Source organism: Perca flavescens, chromosome 11 (assembly GCF_004354835.1).
Source record: "Perca flavescens isolate YP-PL-M2 chromosome 11, PFLA_1.0, whole genome shotgun sequence".
Classification (NCBI taxonomy): domain Eukaryota; kingdom Metazoa; phylum Chordata; class Actinopteri; order Perciformes; family Percidae; genus Perca; species Perca flavescens.
Window position 1 is genome coordinate 27864829 of NC_041341.1, and position 21031 is coordinate 27885859.

Consider the following 21031-nt stretch of genomic DNA (forward strand, 5'->3'; position numbering starts at 1 on the left):
TTTGGGCCTGTATCTCTCCATCAGTTTACTTCTGGTTTCCTTGATTATGCAGACAAAACACAAATGTGGAAGACGTCAGCCGAACTCAACAACAGCTGGCCTCCCTGCAGTAGCTGTAATGGTAGAAGGTAGTCATAGATGTAGAACTGGTGACATAAATTCCAGTCAGTGCTGTGAACTTGGGTGTATACACTTTAGATGGGGGCTGATATGACATGAGTCGTAATTCAATTCAATTCAATTTTATTTCAGGAGTTATCTCAGGACACTTTACAGATAAAGCCGGTGTAGACCCCACTCTATAATTTACAAAGACCAAACAATTCCCCCCAAGAGCAAGCCTTTGATGCGACAATAGCGAGGAAAAACTTTTTACAGGCAAAAACCCTGACTCTTGGTGGGCGGCTGTCTGTCGCTGCCGGTTGGGACACAGAGACACTGATACAGATATACAGAAATATGATTTATAATAATTTAAGCAGTTGGTATGATGAACAGTGGCAATCATAGTAACAATAAAGATAATAGAACTATGAATATAAATAATAGTTGTAGCAGTTCATGGCGTAGCAGGGCGTCGAGCAGGACCACGGCAGCAGCTGCAACCACGATTTAGGTGCCCCCCCAATCCAAGGAAATCTGCAAGGAGAGAAAACATAAGGACTCCAGGGAATAAACTCCTTGGAGCTAAATTAGTAATTTACATAATGTTTTTCTTTTAATAAGGCATAAATATACACAGACACCAATTAGCCTATTAGCCTCATATTTAAATGCTGCTTTTATATATGTAATAGGCATGACCTCAATTATATGTGATACATGACTATTGCAGAGAACAGTTTGGCAAAACGATGGCAAAGAAAGACATCACGGTTCATGTTTCGAAAAATGGACAGAATCATTATAAAGTTGCTGAGAGAGAGAGTTAAAACCAAGCTGATGTGTCTCTTCTGTTTTGGCGTAGACTGTGTGGCAGTATATGGCTTGATGTCTGCCATGAGTTATGGGATGTGTTATGGATTTGATGGGAAAGAAAAGCCAATTTTACCTGTAGATATCACCGGAAGCAAAAACTGACAGAAGACGTTCATTATGGTGCTACTTTGTTATATGGGGAGGTAAATGTTTATAAAGTAAATTATGTTAATACTTTATGACATTTTCTACAAACAAGTTTATCAAATCTTTCCAGTTCCACCATTTGGCAGGTGAAGTGCTCTGAGGAAAAGAGAAACAGAATATGTAATCAGTCACACCCATTCAACTTTGAAAAGAGCTCGAAGAACGGTAGCTCAAAGAAAACAAACCATACCTGGCACTACTCTGCCTTATTTTAATTTACAGTTTGATCTTTCCAGAATGCTATTTAGAAAGGCTAACTATTGGCTCTCAGATTCCTCACAATAAATTCAGTTTACTGTGTGCCAGGCTGCAAATTTCCAGCCAAGCAAGCCGGCGCATCAATCAAACATGAGAAACTCTGACTCAAAGTCATCAACATCAAAGAGATTGTACCTCGTCTTTTTGGAAAAGATTCCGGTTACGACCAGCGAGGACTAAATTACACCCAGTGCTCCGGACCTTCACCTCTTGTATTTAGACAAAAGCTTGACGACCCATAATGACCTCAGTATGGGATCAGAGTGCAAGTCTTTCGCCTGCCCACTTCTCTGACAGAGCTATACATCAGTGTTCCACAGAGAAAAAGAAAGCATCTCCAAACTAAACAGGAGTGGAGATAGTAGGATCCCTATTCCCCTACTATGCGGTTGAAAATACAAACATGAGTTCAATGGATGTTTAATGGAAAATAGAGATATTAAATATTGTTTACATGGAGATGCTTAGAGGGGCCTGGCTGACTTGTGCTGTTATGTACAGAGGCAACTCCTGGCTATGGAGAAGGATGGAGGAGAAAGAAAGAAAGAGATAGAGAGATATGGCCCTGAAGGACAGGAAATAGAAGGGAGAGACAGAGAACAAACTTAGTATGAGTCATTGCAGAGGTGTTAAACTGTAAAATACCATGCACCTTGATGATTTCAATTGGTAAAAAAAAGCTGCAGCAAAACCTCTCTTATCTCTTTCTGGCAAGTCATACACCAAGCTGTTGGTAGTGTTAATGTGGCTCCGCACACACACACACACACACACACACACACACACACACACACAGCCCCCAGAGTCAAACCTCAAAATAATGCCTACCCTTCCCGTATCTCTTTCCTCCCACCGACCCACTACTACCACCACCTCACCTCCCTCCGCCCTGCTCCTCCCCTCCACCCCCTGCCCAACTCCCCCCTTGTAGAGAGAAGTAGTCTTTAGGCAGAGGAATGCGGTGGTTTCTTAGCGGGGTGTGCATGTCGCCTCATGCCCACCCCAGGGTTCTCACGACGTTCCGTCTTGTTTTTAGCCCTAATTAGTGGCTGCTGGCAGTTTGGAAACAGATGTTTAAAACCCTGCAAAAGATTTTAGACTTCAAACACCGGGGCGGAAAGTAGAAAGAGATTCGCCCTTCCTTCCCTCCCCTCTTCCCCCTCTCCTGCTCTGCCTCCTCCAACTTCTCTCCAGCAGGGCTGATTACAGAAAGAATACTGTACGCTAAGGAGGCACAAAAAAATGAATGTGGAGGGGAGGTTTATTTACATATGATGTCAGCATATCACCAAGGCCACACATATGTAAACTTTACAGGCTGCTTGTTAACTTGTGAAACAAGAACATATTAGTTAGAGTAAATACATACTTATTACGCCTTTACTTTACATTGTTAGATAAATCCTAGTCTATATCCACAATCCACTTCCGGGATTGCTCCGGTGCCGCAGAAAATTCCGCCCCATGTCATTCTTTTCAGTCGGACGTCCGTTACCTTCCGCTTTCTTTGTGTTGTAATTTTATACTCCGGTCGATTTATGAGGACTATGGTTAACCTTTTCTCAGATCTCTGCAGGGTAAATCCAGACAGCTAACTAGACTATCTGTCCAATTTGAGTTTTCTGTTACACGACTAAAACAACTTTTGAACGTACACGTTCCACCAAAACAAGTTCTTTCCTGAGGCTATTTTGCAGAGGCACCGTGGCTCCACCCGGCGCATAGGACCGCCCAAGACAATTGTGATTGGTTTAAAGAAATGCCAATAAACCAGAGCACGTTTTTCTCCCATCTCGGCATGCTATGTGGACTATCCAGACCCTCTTTCCCAGCGCTGTGGAGGAGGGTCTGGCAATGCGAGACTAGATAAATCCAAATCCAATCCCAAACTAAATTTTAAAAATGTAAAAGTAAAAGTTGTTGCCTAACTAATTTGCATGGCTCCACTTAATATGAAGTTGCTTTACAAATTCAACTGATATATAATTATTTCATTATTCTTCAGATTAATATGAATTTATCATTTTTAAAACGTCAGAAATCTGCATTAACTTTACTGTGAAGATAAACAGTTCGGCCCTCCATGGTGTTGTTGCAGTGAACCAAAAACACACACACTGTCAATAAGAGCGGGTTTAAAGTGGCTGCTTCTGTCACACACTTTACCAGGGCAGTAATTTCTTCGCCAAGTTTTTTTTTTTCTTTGAGCGTTCTTCCCAATCGTTTAGAGAGCATACCTCGAAACAAACACTTGGCACGCTTTCCTGTGTTCATATTGCAGAGCTTAGAGCCGTGCAGAGGTTCTGTTGAATCTTGTCTGTTCATTAGGCAGGTGGTGACAGTGCTGGCTATGAAACAGTCTGCCATGTTACTGGCAAGCGTCGTCTGGTAATTACAATTTACCATCAGGGCCTGACTTCAGGGGAGTAAGAAGAGGTAGTATCCCCCTTTTCAGGAAGGAAATTATACATTTCAACTTTGTTTGACCCCCCCTTTCCAAATTTGTAATAAAGCCAATCTGCTGTTCAGTACTTGAAACTATCTTTGAACATTTGGAGACATTTGCCCTGACTGTCTCCAAATCATTTTCTAGGGTGTTAATAATGGCACTTGTGTCTTTGGTATTTTGTTGAGTCTTGGTGATCTTCACAGTTTCAGTAAGTGAGAGTGGAGGGGCATGTGGACAGGCTATAGTTACAAGAGGGATTTAAATGAAATCCTTCAGATCTGATTGGATCACCCAAAAGTGACTGTTGGCCTCTAAACACACCTCCTTCAACTGTGTTGTGAGCTCATTAGGACAGGAGGACTTTTACAATACAGAACAACCATTTATTTAGGGAATGTAAAGTTATTGGAGACCGACATCCAAACACCAAAAACCCAATAGCTAGCCACAAATTGCATTTGATTGGATTAAGATGAGTCAACAACATATTACGGGAAGAGAAAAGAGAGGAATTTTTATATAATTGGTATATATTGGTATAAACAGGCCTAAGATTGGGGAAATGTATTTTTATTTCACTTTGTCATTAAGAAAGACTGGGATTTGCATTTTTTTCTGCTTCGACCATGTCTAAAGCATTCAACACACTTTTATTTTGAACTTTGCAGCTTAAACAAGTGATAGAAAGGCTAATTTATATGAGCAGCAACAGAAACGTGTGTATATGCTGGGCCGAACACTCTATAGCCAGTCCCTCTATCGTGTGATGGACTGCCTTATAAATGAGTGATAATAAACTGCTCTGGAGAGCCCATTCATGTTAATTAATTTGCCTCAAATCCCACATGAAAAGCAAAAGTGTGTTTGATCAAAAATAGCAACATTAGAGCGGGGTTAGTCCTGTGCTCCTCAGAGGCCTTATCATCAGTGGTGTTCAGAGCATTCCAGAGTCCTGACAGTACAGCGGCAGAGCATTTGATCTGACCCACCACATACTGTACACACACCAACACATGCACACACAAACATCAATGTGCATATGTACACACCTCTCCTTTACTCACACACAAACACACACACACAAACACACACACACACACACAAGTAAATATACACAGAGTAAAATGTTTCATAGTAAAAGCTCAACAGGTGTAAGTGCTTATGCTAGTAATAACATTTTATTAGAGTCTCAAAGAGCTGTGGACATTGTGTGCAATTAACAGTGGGTAAATACTACACACACACACACACACACACACACAAACAGACTTGTTCTAATGTAGTTCTCACTGTATACTTAATGCTTTTGCTCAGTAATTGCATGTCATTGTGTTGGCATGCGTGCGTGTGTATTTGTCTGTGTACGCTTAACTGTTCTTTTGAAGCGAGGCGTTTGATTTGTTTAAAGTGATGTCTGGGCTTAATGTGCTGCTGTGGGATTTGTTTGTGTGCTTTGATATCGCCTTGGCTTTCTGCTTGGCTTTAAAGGTCCTTTAGTAGATTGTCTTTGAACTGACAAACACAAGGCAGCATGCAGACTAGTCTGCTGTTTATCAGCAAGAAGGGTCGATCGTGGAACACATAGACATTAGATTAGGATTTTCCCAAAAGCAGTTAGTGGTGATGACAGGGATTGGCCAACGATTAACTTCAATATGCTCAACAAAACAGAGAATTAGACATAAAGTATACATGTAGTTAGTACGTATACTTACCAAAATTGTGCAGCTGGTTATGACTGGCAATGAAGTTGCCAACCACATGGTGAACATTTACCATATTATATATCTTATATTGCAAAAAGTGTTGATTATTAATGTGGATTAAAGGTATAGTGCAGGATTTTCTTTTTCCGGGTGGATCATCAAGACTATTGGTCCTCCTGGTTGTCAATCATTCTGGTGATATGTTTACGTAAGGCCGTCATACGTGCACGTCCCTAGCTTTCAGGTGTATATGTGTTGTGAGCTTGAGCTACGGTTTCAGCCATTCATTGAAGCATTGAAGCTTTTGGGAGAATATTTCACACGCTGGCGTGCGCTAAAAGCACAGGTTGGGCTTCCCACTGATACCTCAGTCGTGAAGTTTCTACTCCACAGGTAAAGTTTGGCATGCTATTTGGAGAAATCCATTTAAAATCACTGCTAGTAAAAGTTGATGTAAACTAAGATTAGCGATGCTAGCCCTGGCACAAGTCACGCACCGCGCACACACGGTAAACCTCTCAATTTGTGAAAAAGTGCAAATCTTCTTTTGGAAAGTAGGCTTGTATGAGCCATGCCGACAGCAACTTTGCAAACAGTGCACTCTCGTGCACACGTTTAACCCTCGTATTATGTTAAGGTTCAATTTGACCATTTTCCGTTTTTGTGTTGACCAAAATACTGGTTAACCTATCTTTTTCTTCATGAACTTGTATGACATTTCCTCATTTAGGGTCATGAACTTGTTCATAAAATTTGGACACACTGATGTGTAGTGGAATGTCTGTTTAGAGTTTGTATACAAAGATGATGTTGCGGGTCATTTTGACCCGGAGACTTTCAACACCCATTTACGTGTGTGTGTGTGTGTGTGTGTGTGTGTGTGTGTGTGTGTGTGTGTGTGTGTGTGTGTGTGTGTGTGTGTGTGTGTGTGTGTGTGTGTGTGTGTGTGTGTGTGTGTGTGTGTGTAGAGGAGGAGGAGGAGCTTTCTTGCGCTTGTCCTCTTCTCTGTTGTAATATCATCTCTTTGACACGCACACTACAAAATGAGTTCCAAAAGGTTTGCAACTGAAGAAGTTTTAGCACAGATTTTTTGATGGTAATAGTGATGTAGAGATAGAGATTTCATAGTCAGAGGATCTTTCATAGTCAGAGGATCTTTCAGAGACCGAGAACAATGCTATTGACGATCCGGATTGTGAATTTTGCTATGATGAAGAGGATTCAGGGGACTAGTCTGGTGTAGTCTCTACATTAGCTGAAAACAATGGACAGCAATCATCCTCAACATGGACAGCTAAAGATGGTAACATAAAAATGGTCAACATCACCACACAGACTGACTGACTGTCATCAAAATGACTCCAAGCCCCACAAGATTTTCTGCCACACTAGTTGATGATATTCAATCACCATTTCATCTCTTCATATCCCAACCAACAGATAGGATAATAGTGGACATTACCAACTTGTAGGGGAGGTGTGTATTTCAAGAGAAATGGAAGCCACTGGATCAGATTGACTTGCATGCATACATTGAAGTTCTAGTCCTGCTGCGTCCGCAGCATCCACCCATGCTCTGCAGCGCCACGTTACATCCCACAACACCCTGCTGTGATGTTCATACGCACAGAGTAGTCAGGATCCGGTATAGGAGACTGCACTACTCAGTATGACAGGATGTGCCCTGCTATGACATGAACTTCCATGACTACCTCAAAGTCACTGCTCCATTATCTCTATTGTGACTATTATTTGCCACTGTTCATCACATCAGCAACCGGCCCCGTCAGACACCGCCTACCAAGAGTCTGGGTCTGCCGAGGTTTCTTCCTAGAAGGGAGTTTTTCCTCGCCACTGTCGCAACAGCCACTGATAATGCTTGCTCTTGGGGGAATTGCTGTAATTGTTGGGGTTTTGGAATTTATAGAGTGTGGTCTAGACCTACTCTATCTGTAAAGTGTCTCGAGATAACTCTTGTTATGATTTGAAACTATAAATCAAATTGAATTGAATTAAATTGAATAGTATTAGCTGGAGTGTATAAGTCAAAGGGAGAAGCAACTGCCAGTCTGTGGAATGACGAGAGTGGAAGGCCAATCTTTCTAACAACAATGTGTTTGGAGTCAATTCATACAAAAGCTTGGGTGTTCCACAACACTAGAGCTGGTCGACGTGAAAGAGACAAACTAGCTGAGATCAGAGATGTATGGGATAAATGGGTCGAAATTTTACCTGTCTTGTTCAATCCTGGTCCCCATGTCACTGTAGATGAACACCTTGTTCCATTCAGGGGTGTGTCCCTTCTGACAGTACATGCCCAACAAGCCTGCCAAGTATGGCATCAAAATATGGGCATCCTAGGATGCCAAATCTAGCTATGCATGGAATATGCAAGTGTATACCGGAAATATTTTCACTAAATAATTGGTAAAAACAGTTTTGGGGGAAAAAATGTTTGTGATGAGGAAAAAAAGTTTGTTTTGAGTGTATTTTGGGTCATTTTGACCCGTAACCTCATCAATGTAATTTTTTTTAAGGGTTAATAGGCGTTCCCTCTCGGGAGCAGGCAGAGTGTTGTGCATGTGCATTTTTTGAAAAAGTACAGAGGGCGGTTCTTTTCTAAAATTCGGGAAAATCCTCCACAATACCTTTTTGACATAAAACCAAAATTGAAGAATTTTAAACTAAACTAGAAGGGCACTCTGAGAGTGCAGACCTCCCCCAAGGCATGCCCAATCTCACAATCTTAATGCAGTGTGAGTTTTTCTGATTCTGATTATTCCCACACAAAACATAACCTCCTTGGCAGAGGTAATAACACACTTTTACAAACTTTTTCATCTTTCTTGCATTAGGGCTGCTCGATTATAGAAAAAATCATAGTTACGATTATTTTGGTCAATAACCAAATCATATTGAAAAGATATTGCTTTTATTGAATTACAACAGTAAAACAGTTAAACAAATCAACAGTGAAAACACTTTGAACTGTGAAATTTCCCATAATACTTTTCCCGTTGAACTTTTTGAAATAGCTCTTTAGAACACAACACAAAGTAAGAGTTTACTTGCAAAATGTAATGTACAAATAATCGTTTGTCTCGATTAGATTGTTTTTGTGATTGTCAGGAGCCGAAATACATCACAATTAAAATTTGAGTAATTGCACATCCCTAGCTTGTGTACATATACATAGTTTGACAGAATATACTGTACAGGAATGGGATCACTATTTGACAACAGGGAACATTTCTAGTGTGGGATTCCTCATTAATGGTGTTACAAGCACAGACAGACAGAACATTGTTCAATTCTTCATTGGCATTTGCTTCCCTTCCTCAGAGATTGATGGTGTTATGTGTATCATGCTAAAGGACTTTCCCTCTCCAAAATAAGCTATGCTGTAAGTTATCCCCAACTCCTTCATTACCGGGTCAGTATAGACCTTTTTCACAGCAGACATTTTTGACTTGTCATAGTAGGAAAAGCATAGCTGAAATTGATAACCTTAACGATGGCTCAATTCCATCAAGTGTCCCAGTAAGCTATTTCAGTGAGTCAGCATGCACAATACCAGGGCCTCTCCTAAGTGGAATGCAGCCATCATTAATGGTTTTGAATCCACCTGTACGTTTCCTACTATGACATGTCAACATGTCTGCCGTGGAAAAAGGTCTATTGACTCAACCAAATCTTGATATTTGGTCAGGATGACAAAATCAGGCGTAGGTTAAAAGGAGTATGTGGTAGCCCTTCACCTTTGGCATACTCCAGTACTGCAGTTGATCACAGTTTTCAGTAAGGCTGGTGAAGTCAACAATATCGCTACAATTATTGACTAATGCTATAGCGAATGGAACACATGAAAAAAAAAAGAAAAATGGATTAACGTGTTCATTTTATCACAAAAAAAAGAAAAATAGTGTTGATGGACTAAAATAACAACCTGCCAACTGATGACTTCACCAGGTAAAAAACCCCAAAAATAAACAGGACAAAGTTTGAGTGTACTATTTTTCCTGGTTGTCTACTACTCCACATAACTGAAACCTTTTGTGGTTCATTTCTGGCTGGGGAACTGGGTCACATGCCGTCACCCATCCTTTCTCTGCTGTTGTATTCTGGCTTTTGATTCTGCCTGCTGTTTACTCTCCAGTAAAGCCAAAGCATCAGATTGTGGTAGCAAGGCCAGACCCCAACTCCGATCTTCAGTTTCCTTCGTCCCCTCCTCTTGATTGCACAGTAGTCTGCTGTGCTCTACTACTCCAGTTTGCTGTACTTGTCCCCAGCCTACTCTATTATGTAGCCTGCAGTCCTAATCTGCCGCCAACATGTTGTATTTGATCTCTGTCTGGGGTTGTTTTATAGACGCCTCTGTTTTACTCTCTTAGCCAATTAAAACTTGCCAGATGTTTGTTTCTAACTGTGGTCCAACATTGACTTTGAAGCAATTACATCTGTCAGTGTATGTCCAATGTCGGTGTTTAAGCAATGGAGTGGCATATACTGTATTAGCAGGTTACCATTATTTTTTTGCTGGCAACAACTATTCTAGAAAAAAAAATCAGTTTCCTTAACTCTGCGTTTAGATCCTCTGCCTATCTTACATTAACAGGACTTGTTTCATCTATAAAACATTAGCTCTTTTCCTTATTTAACATAGTAACCTATTTTATTCCTTTTAAACCCAGACTTTAGGTCACCTCTGAGTCTCTGGTCAGATTATCATGCACCACCGTATAGCTGACAGTAAGTGTGTCACGCAAAGTGTTCATTTTTTATAGCTTCCATAAAGTGACTCAAGCTGTGTGAGATGTACAATATTTGCATATTTCCAAACTCGCGCTGCCAAGACAATCACAGCTGATGACAGGTTAGATAGGATTGCTGATTCAAATCTAATCTCCATGGCCAATACCAGCACGACATGTTGACTGAGCCTCGATAGATTGTCCGCTTGACAGACAGGTTATTTGTAATATCACCCACGCACATCCTCACACACAAAGATCATCTCCTCCTCCTGTCATTCTCTTTTCCTCTACCCTCCTCTCACCCCCGTATTTACTGTACTCCACCACCCAGCCCCTCCTCTACCAGCCCGGAGTGTGCCCAGGGCTAATTCTTAAGATTTTCAATAAGGCAACAATAAATCACTGCATCACTTTTCTTTCCCTTTTTTCAGCAGTAAGTCAAATTAGATAAGGTAAACACAGACAAAGAGACAGACACAACATTGTTTGGTGATAGTCTCTCTCTCTTTATCAGTCATAACCCCAGTTACTAAAAATGTAACACTTTTTTTTTTTTTTCTGACTCATCTTCTGACCCGAAATCCACACCAAAAACCAACAAGCGGATGATCAGGGCTCACTGCTTAAATTTGTTTCCTAGTTTCTGGATTAAAAACAATTCCATGCATTTGCCCTTGTGATGCTTTATTTATTTTGTCACGCTTTGAAAAAAAATGTAAAATGTAATTTAGCAATTCAATTGGATTAAGTTAAATCAGGTGCTCATTTGTGAAATTATTTTGTACAAAATACTCAAGTGTTTCCCCAGCTGATTTGTCAGATGGATTAACCCTCCACATGTCACACTGACAGACCGCTTGTAATATAGCAAGAGCAGACAGCTTTCCTATTTTCTGTTAAGGCTCTGGTTTGTACCTGTAGAATATGACATTCTCCCTACACAGTACACAGGTACTTACATAATTCTATTTAGAGGTTATATCAGAATAGGTTTACATGGTTTAATTTTCAAAAAACACCATATTTTTGTTGTACTGCACATTGCTGCAGCTCCTCTTTTCACCCTGTGTGTTGACCTCTCTGTTTTAGCTACAGAGTGAGGCATCTTACTTCTGTACCATCTTTGTTGGGAGTTGCACATGTGCAGTAGCTAGGCAAGGACTACTAGCCAGTCAGAAACAGAGTATGAGTGCGTGCCATGCTAGCAGCTAGGCGAGCATTATAACGTGTGTTACAAAGTGACCACGTTTGTCACGGAAGTAAAGGCTGGACTACAATAGAGCTGTTTGGAGCAGTTTGTGAACAGTATTTCCTGTTGGAGATGGTAAGTCCCTTTGAGGTGGACTTTGGGCTTTTTCACTTTGTAAACCTATAACATGCACAAAAAAGATATATAACACAATAAAGGAAAGGGGGGAAAAAGCCAAAAAGCATAATATGAGCACTTTAAGCTCTGCCCAGTCAGAGCACAAGGTGTGCAGCATGCCTGATGTGTATAACAGCTACATTCACACTGAAACAGAACTTGAATGTTATTACTTTAATGCTCAATGTATGTTCATTTTTAAATGGTGTGGTATTCCTGTTTAAATCGTAACAGCTAATGTTGGCTCTATAAGTTGGTTGAAATAGCTGGCTATGTTTTTAATGTTTCAAGCAGAGTCATTTTAAAATGAGAAATAAAATGGACATAAGGATTGTAGGTTTGTATTTTCAAAAAATGACAACAAAACTGTCGGTGCGTCCCCTTGATACAAGCTATACGCAATCGCACCCCCCCACCTACCCACACACACACACCTCCTTCACACAGTTGCCAGTAGACAAGGAGGACACAGAGGATTGAAAAAACATGATTGACTCTTCAGAAGAGGTATTTATCTTCACTCGATTTTCTGACCGCGAAAGTCACCGGACGACACCAGTTTCTAAACACAGTCATACTAAGAAATACAGCGAGATTTTTGTGGAGCTGACAGTGTTAATTAGCTTTTTATCAACTCATTTGGCAATGGCTTGAATGTAACGGACGTTCATTAATATAAAAAATGTACGCACTAAAGCTTTAACTTAACATGCTTATTTTAGACAACATTATTATTATTTATTTTATTACATTTATACAGAGGTGTCAAGTAACGAAGTACAAATACTTCGTTACCTTGCTTAAGTAGAAATTTTGGGTATCTATACTTTACTGGAGTAATTATTTTACAGCATACTTTTTACTTCTACTCCTTACATTTTCACGCAATTATCTGTACTTTCTACTCCTTACATTTTAAAAATAGCCTCGTTACTCATATTTCAGTTCGGCTTGTTTTCATTCCAGCTCGTCAGTCATCGTTCAAAAAAACACACAAAAAACCCTATCCAAATCGCTCCATCCGGAGAGAGTGACTTTGATTGTGGTTGGATGACAAGTATAAACATAGCTATTCCGACACCCTATTGGTTTGTACGCGATCCATCGCACCTGCACAGACCCGGTGCTAATACGCCACCGGTGCCTTAACGACCGTTATCTACCGGAACGAATAGCAACACGGATTTCGGTGCCTTATTTAGGTGCCACTTAAATGCCTGCGCGATGCTCCGAAAACTGACGTTAGAGGGAACTGAAACATCGCCGCACGGGACGCTAGTCAACACTACAGTTGGAAGCAGGTTAGCCTAGCGTTAGCTAGCAGCTGGAGTAAACATGATAAAATTCTGAGAGCTAAACGGTGTAAAAGTGTTTCTATATTTCACTAGAGAGGAGTCTGACACCAGACTGTAGCTGCCGTCTGAAAAACACAGAAGAGATGTAGCCCACTTGTCACCTTTTTCAGCCCTTCTGAGTTTGCAGGTATGATTTTAATATAACATTATTATAGTCATATGATTTTGTCCCCGCGTTTTAGAGTTAAGCTGTTGTCCTTAATGGCATTCCCCCCCCTTACATCAGGGGTCTTGAACGTTTTTTAAGCCAAGGACCCCTTAACTTAAAGTGAGATGTAGCACGGACCCCCTACATATTGTATGAAATTAAGTTGCATATTAAACTGGGCCTATAACTGTTAGGGCAACCTAAAGCCTTCTTACATACCTTTTTTCATAAGCTATTAAAATATTAATTGTTGGCATGATTTTATAAATCATATTTTAATGTTACATATGTGGCACAGTAAATCTAGGATTAACTGTATCTGTGGGCTGAAATCTTAGTGACTACCTTACCTATAGGCCAGTAAGCCTATCATCAGTGGGAATTTATATTTGCTAATAATATGTTGTAATTATGTTAAGGCATTTTATTTAAATTTTTTTTAAAGACTCAAATGTACAATAATTTGGAGGCCCCCCTGCAATGACTCTGAGGACCCCCTGTTGAAGATCTCTGCCTTACATTACTTTTACTTTTATACTTTAAGTAGTTTTGAAACCAGTACTTTTACACTTTTACTTAAGTAAAAAGCTTGAGTTGATACTTCAACTTCTACAAAAGTCTTTTCAAACCCTAGTATCTATACTTTTACTTGAGTAATGAATGTGAATACTTTTGACACCTCTGCATTTATATAGCACTTTATCATAGACACTCAAAGCGCATTTGGGGGGAGGGGGGGTGGGGATTGCTCTCTAACACCACTAATGTGTAGCACCCACCTGGGTGATGTACGGCAGCCATACAACGCCTTACAACGCCAGAACGCTCACCACGCATCAGCTAGTTAGGGAGGGGGAGGGGAACATATTTAGTGGTGGGGGAAACCAGAGAAAACCCACGCAGACTCCACACAGGCCTGGATTTGAACCCAGAACCTTCTTGCTGTGAGGCAACAGCACTAACCACTGGGCCACCGTGACTCCAGAAAAAAATTAAAATGATTTTTAGTAATGACTACTAATGTAAACTTGACTCCAGCTGTCTAGGAAGTGTGCCGGGCTTTGAAGCCAATTGAACATGGTGGCCAAACAGTGGAATTACAACTTCCAACCAATCACGTGATGCCCGCTGGCCCAAAAAGACCATTTCCCACAGACTTACATGGCGAAAGACACGTCTGTAAATGAGTGCATACATTTTTGCAAGCGTCACAAGCCCCGCAAAATGACTCGTTTCACTAACAAAATGTAATACATTCGGTCTGATGAAATTTGGACAGTCCAGAAGAGCTGCACGATTAAATCAGTTGATCCCAATTCAAATTAGCGGAGCGCTAACCCGGAAGCAGAAGTCTGTAGTGCGCCTGCCGATTATCCAGGTATTTTTCAACACTGTTTTGGCGCCATGATGACTTCCTGCGCCACTGAGCAACTCTCATTGGAATGAACGGGGCTTCGCCTCGAACGCTGTATCCAGTTCTTATAATACATGATTGCTACAGCCCCATACGCACTGCTTCAGCATGTTGAGAAATCCACAGGCCTGCCATCATAGACAGTATATAATGGACCAATAGACCCCGTTGCTCTGGACGGAGACCAGTGAAGGATATTAGAAGCACTTTTCCGGTGATGGCCAGCTTTACTGCGCAGCCTCCAACTGAGAGAATGTGACGTGAGCAACGTGTCTGAAAGTTGGAAGTCTTCTGGTAGCTGTGCCAAGAGAAATCTCAATCATTTCCAATCTTACAGATACGGAGACTGTAGGTGTATGTAAGGAGATAACATGGGCACAGGCTAATTATTGATCACTAACATGCTAGTTAACATTAGTAATTAAACCTAAACATCTCATGTAAGTCGAAACTGCCTGCGAGCTTCTCCTGTACTATACGGTAATTCCTCTACTATGCGACAGTAAGTCACTTGGTTATGACACAATCGTTAGCCTATTTTTACAAAAACGTCTGCTACGGAGCCATAACGTAAGGTACAAGGTAATGGAGCCTTTTATACATTGTCGTGTTTCTTTGGAACTAAACAACGGACAAATAGTCTTTAAACGCTTCAGATGTAAAGTTATTCGCAGTCAAGTGACGTAAAAAAAAATTGGCGGTCAGCGGAATGCTAACAGGAGGTGATGGCCAGTTAGCAACAAAATGGCGCCATGATGGCTCGAGTTCTGAAGCAAAGCTTACCCCCTTGCCTGCCATGCCTTTTACGGTTGCTAAACTATGATTGGACAATCACTACTCGAAGGAGGGGCTTTGTCAACATTAAATTTCATTTTGTTGCATTCTGAACATTAGGTATGGAAGCCAGTCATGCAATACTGGAATGGTTTTGTTTTTGCCTCAGGAAAATACTTACTCTTATGTGAACTATACTCTTCTCTGATAAATATTAAAAAAAAAAAAAAAAAAAGTTTTAAACCCGCTGCTGTGGATCATAATCTCCCAGAACAACTTGGCTTTTTATTTTTCCCCCTTCCACAATATAACAAAATGTTAGAAGTAACACTTTCCGTTGTTTTTGTTGTTTTACTGTCCTTTGAAACCCCTATCCTGCTGTAAATGTACCTTCAAACAGAAGCAATGTGGATGCAATTATGACTCCTAGGTCAGTTTGTCCCTTTAAGGTTTAAGTGGGTTGGAGAGTTTTATGATTACAGACTTTGCAGTGTGTTTAAGGTCAGCACGTTTGTGATTCTGGGGTTGCCTCTGCCACTATGTAAAAACTGAACCAAACACTGCAATCTGAACTCAGTGCAAGTGCTGTTTGAGCTATTATAATGTTGTTTACTATAAAGTCTTACAGCCTCTCTCCACCACTGAGCACAGCTTCTTTGAACGTTGTTTTCAACACTCTCAATAACAGTAGAACCATATTTATCCAAAATGCATACTTATTGGTCACTTTCTGTTATCCTGACACACACTATGAGCAAAACATGTAATGATGCAAAGACTGAAAAGGTTTTGTATTCTTTTGCATACTTGTCATAATTCACCATTAAAATGATTTTAAGCTGCACCATCAATGTTCGTAACATTTAATGTTCTTAAATGCTCTACATTACTGGCTGATTTGATGAGTGACAATAACATACACATATCTTAGTATAAGCATATACAGATGTATAAATGTGTCTAAATATGAAAGAAACTAATATGTACAAATATGTAAAAAATTTGACCCAAACTCTATGAACACATTTACATTGCCTTTAAGAATTTGTTGCAGCTCTTAATAATGCGTCAATACGTCTTTGCTCTAGATGTTTTGGACAGTCGACTAAAAATTGTTTTCTTTCATTGTAATACTTTTTTTAATACCATGACTGATCACTATTAACCGTGACTCTGTGGCAAACAAGAGTGTTTGCTGCAATTTTTATCTTGTTCATTTCAAACAGATAAGTAGTTCCATTTATTACCATTCCATTGTCTTATCCACCTCTCGCTCATTCATGCTCCAGAACAAGAAAACATGTTTTTTCCCATCTTTTCTCTGCATAGTTTGCTCAATTGGGAAACCCACAGCACAGCATGACATGAGGCCTTACAGCACTCTAACCAAGCCCTCAACAACTTGTTCTAGCTCCTTCTGAGAAAGATGGAAGCTAAAAAGGAAATAACTTAGATAATATCAATATTAAATCATAAAACACATACAGTACATACATACTTTACATTTACGACATGAAAAAAAAATGCATATTGCTGATATCTCCCAGAGTTCCTGGACACAATAATAATCTGGAAACAATTCCAGATTCTTTTTTTTTGCTGCTTTCAAGTATGTTAGTTTGCATCGGACCTTGTCTTTGGAGAAGTGGGTAACTGGATTGTCACACTCAATAGATCTCTCCCCCATCTCTGATGTTTCCCCTCTGTTCTTCCGCTTCTACTGCTGCTTCTTCAATGAATGAGATCCTGGTTAAATAATGGAGGGAGGATTGACTATGTAATATATAATCCATGTGATGCTCTTCTTGGAAAAGTTTCATGTTCTGAAGCAAAGCAAAAAGATTCTACATGATCATTTCTGCACACACACACACACACACACACACACACACACACACACACACACACACACACAATAAGCTCATGTCCTGATGTCTTTAAATTGGTCATACTTTTCATGGCTTGCCATTTCTGTTTCATTCTGCGTGGATGACACCAGCGTGTAGGTGACAGTCATGTTTTGTGTGTATGCGTGTCTGGAGATTAGCATTATTGCTTGCACATGTGTGGAATCTGTTGGACCGTGTGTGTGTGTGTGTGTGTGTGTGTGTGTGTGTGTGTGTGTGTGTGTGTGTGTGTGTGTGTGTGTGTGTGTGTGTGTGTGTGTGTGTGTGTGTGTGTGTGTGTGTGTGTGTGTGTGTGTGTGTGTGTGTGTGTGTGTGTGTGTGTGTGTGTGTGTGTGTGTGTGTGTGTGTGTGTGTGAGACAGTAATAGGGGCAGCAGCAGCATCTGTCAGTACCCTGGGTGGCCTGGTGTTCCTGTTGGTAATTGGATCTTAAAGTTTAGAAGAGATGATGACTGATGAACACACACAGGCACACACATAAATACATACACATAGCCTTGAGGAAATATTATTGGAATGGACAGGATTCATGCCATGTAGTATGTACTCGGTGTGTGCTGCTGAAAAGGGTTTGTAGGTGCAGTGTATTTTTGTAGTACTTTTCTATAACAGGGCCTATAGGAAGCACAGTTGGATGAACGAGTACATTAAGTGTGTAAAAATGGCTTTTATTCAGATTTTCCCCATAATGTAATAAAATGAAAACAGCCTACACACACTGGCCACTGGCTGTTGATATTGATGTACAGTAGTTCCATTGGCTAGCACTAAACCATTAAAGTAAAATATAATAATATAAAGACTGAAATGCTCAAATGTGCAGCTCCATGTGTGTCATGCTTGGAGTCATTACCTGAAGACAAAAAATGAATAATGACACAACTGTCTGTTTGGGTAATGCCTGCATCCATATGTGTTATTTGATATCAGTATGTTTGACAACAGGCTCAGAGTCAGACCACCTGGCTTGTTAAATGCGGGACCGATATTCCTTCAGGGCACTATCTGTCATTCACTATACGGTGGAATAGTAGCGTGCTTAGAAGAACAAACAAATTTAAGAAGAAAAAAAATCCAGTTTGAAATATGACATGCAGTCTGCAACAGCCTGTACATGTATATATTGAACTTCAAATGTAGCCAGTAATCAAGAAAGTCATTAATCCTTCTCATTTTCTTTCTCCCCCTCCCCTCCTCTCACTTCCTCGCCTCTCCTCACTTCCTTTCTCCATCCCACTCTCTCTTTTTGTCTGTCTCCATCTGTGTTTTTATCGCAGGTGGTGCTCGACCACATGAGAAGGAAATGCAAGTGCCACGGGACGTCGGGGAGCTGCCAGCTGAAGACCTGCTGGCAGGTCACCCCAGAGTTCCGGGTGGTGGGCTCAATCCTCAAAGAGCGCTTCCACATCGCCACGCTTATCAAGGCTCACAACCGAAACACCGGGCAACTCGACCACTCCAACCACAACAACAACAACCACCACCACAACCACCATAACCATCACAATCACCACCACCACCATCATCAGAACAACCACCACAATCACCACCACCATACACATCGGCGGCGGCCAAGCATCAACGAACTGGTCTACTTTGAAAAGTCGCCAGATTTCTGCGAGCGGGATCTGGGGTCGGACTCAATGGGCACCCAGGGCCGGATCTGCAACAAGACCAGCCCCGGCATGGACAACTGTGAGAGCCTGTGCTGCGGGAGAGGCCACAACATCCTGCAGCAGACACGGAGCGAGCGCTGCAACTGCAAGTTTCACTGGTGCTGCTACGTGGTGTGCGAAGAGTGCAGGATAACCGAGTGGGTCAGTGTCTGTAAATGAAGAAACACACACTAAAAGACTGTACACAATAAAGAAAACAAAGAAAAAGAGACTTTAAAAAAAAAAAAAATCAAGACTATTAATTTGAAAGGGGAATATGACTGTAATATATGTGCCCCAGACCTTTTTGCGGTGGACTGCTTTTTTTTCCAAAAGAGCGAGGACAGAGTGTTAAAGCAGTTGAGCCAGCTGAAAGATAGATGTGCATGCTGATAGTGTTTGCACATGCGGGATATGTCTAAAGCTGCCACAACTCAAAGAGCTTGGATTTTTACTGGCTTCCTTTTGAGACAAAGGGACATAATTATATCAGATAAATATCTGAAAGCTCTGAATATGACATCTGGGCTCAAACAAACAACAAAATATTGTTGTTTCAACAGCGTATGTTGATTGACATACAGCTGCATGAGATTCAGGTAAGCAAAGAGGAAGTTGAGAGTAAGCATTAGATTGCATGCAGAAAGAAAATAATATTGCTTCATAGCACCAGCAGTATATAAAGTGGAAAGGCTGATTTAAAAAAAAAAAAAAAAAAAAAAAACAAGATAAACCTTTTCCCACATCAGGATTCACAATGCACAGGATTTAATACAGCACAACACACCTGGAGCACTTAAGGATTTAGTACCTTGTTTAAGGGCAGTTCAGAAGTTTCAATGTTTATAGCAACTATCATGTTACACCCAGAAAACTCAGCAGGGGATTGTCTGGCTCAGCTGACACTTTGTAGATGCATCTGTCAGTGTTACTATGTTGTATGCATAATGTGTAGCCCTGCTAACAGTGATCACACCCCTCAAGAAATACATTCACACAAGTCCCAGGTCAGACTGGGCTATTTAAAGTAGAAGGTTCCATTATAGGGGCAAACTCTTATTGGAGGACTTTACAGCAATGATGAATCAGAGTCGATCAAAAGACAGATCTGAAAGTCTGATTGTTGGTAAGATTCCTAATATTGCACCCTTGCAACTGAAACCATTTCCTTCCCTCTAATACAGGGTGTTGAAATAAAATCCAAACAAATTAGCTTCCAATAGAGTAAGGACACACACTGGCCCTATACACAATAAGGTTCATTTTGTAGCTTATTGAGCTTGTACAGGTTTTTTTTTTAAAGTTTATTACAGCCTACCTAAAACAGAGCACAGATACATTGTCCTTAATTATCCAAGATGTCCCATGTGTTGTCTGTGTTGTGTGTTTTGTAATGTAAGAGGGCTGCCAGAGGACAGTGCACAGTAGACAGTCATTTAACAACTACAGCTTTTATCTTTGGCATGTTCTGACCAGCATTGTACATAAAACTGAAAAATTCTGCACAAATAATAGCATCAATAAATTGACAGTGCCTCAGGAAACTGAGCGCACATGAACAGGCTTTGGTTCCTCACACTATAAACATCCCAAGCTGCCATCAATCAAAGTGTTTCCTGTTTTGTGATGCAATGTATTGTGTGCAACACTGTAAGCTTCTTTTGATATATCTACACTCACCTTCACACTTTTTCTATGTGTGAAAATAAGGATATTCTGATGTCAACTTCAAAGTATATACTAAATAAAGTTAATATGGAAGTCTGCCTTTGCACATTTTGAAGGTCATACTTGGTTTCAAGAAACGTGTATGAGTGTGAGGCTCCTTATCAGACAGTGTAATTTATTTCACGCAAATATGTGTCTGTGTTGAAAGCAGAAAAAAAATGAATCTGGAATTGTTTCCAGTTGACTAGATTATTTTGATTCTGATAAGAAGTTTGCACATACAGAACTGTGTCCAGGAAAACTCTGGGAGAAATCCGCAATATGTATTTTTTTTTATTGTCATAAATGTTATGTATGTATGTATTTTTATGTTTTAATATGGTTATTATCTAAGTTATTTTATTTTTGTGGATAACTTAATATTTGTAAGACAATAAAAGACCATAATATTGA

General features: G+C 40.4%; 1 protein-coding gene across 2 annotated transcripts in view; it reads left to right on the plus strand.

Annotated features, from left to right (window-relative positions):
• Nucleotides 1–20929, plus strand: part of wnt10a (wingless-type MMTV integration site family, member 10a) — a 31216-nt gene extending 10287 nt beyond the window's left edge. The window contains exons 4-5 of one of the 2 annotated variants that reach the window (XM_028591241.1): nt 18533–18714; nt 18805–20929. In XM_028591241.1, coding sequence (XP_028447042.1) covers nt 18533–18714; nt 18805–19090 — 468 coding nt within the window. In that variant the 3' untranslated portion in view covers nt 19091–20929. Of the gene's footprint in view, nt 1–18532 lie in introns of both variants that reach the window. The other variant, XM_028591240.1, reaches the window with a different exon arrangement.
• The last annotated feature ends 102 nt before the right edge of the window (nt 20930–21031 follow it).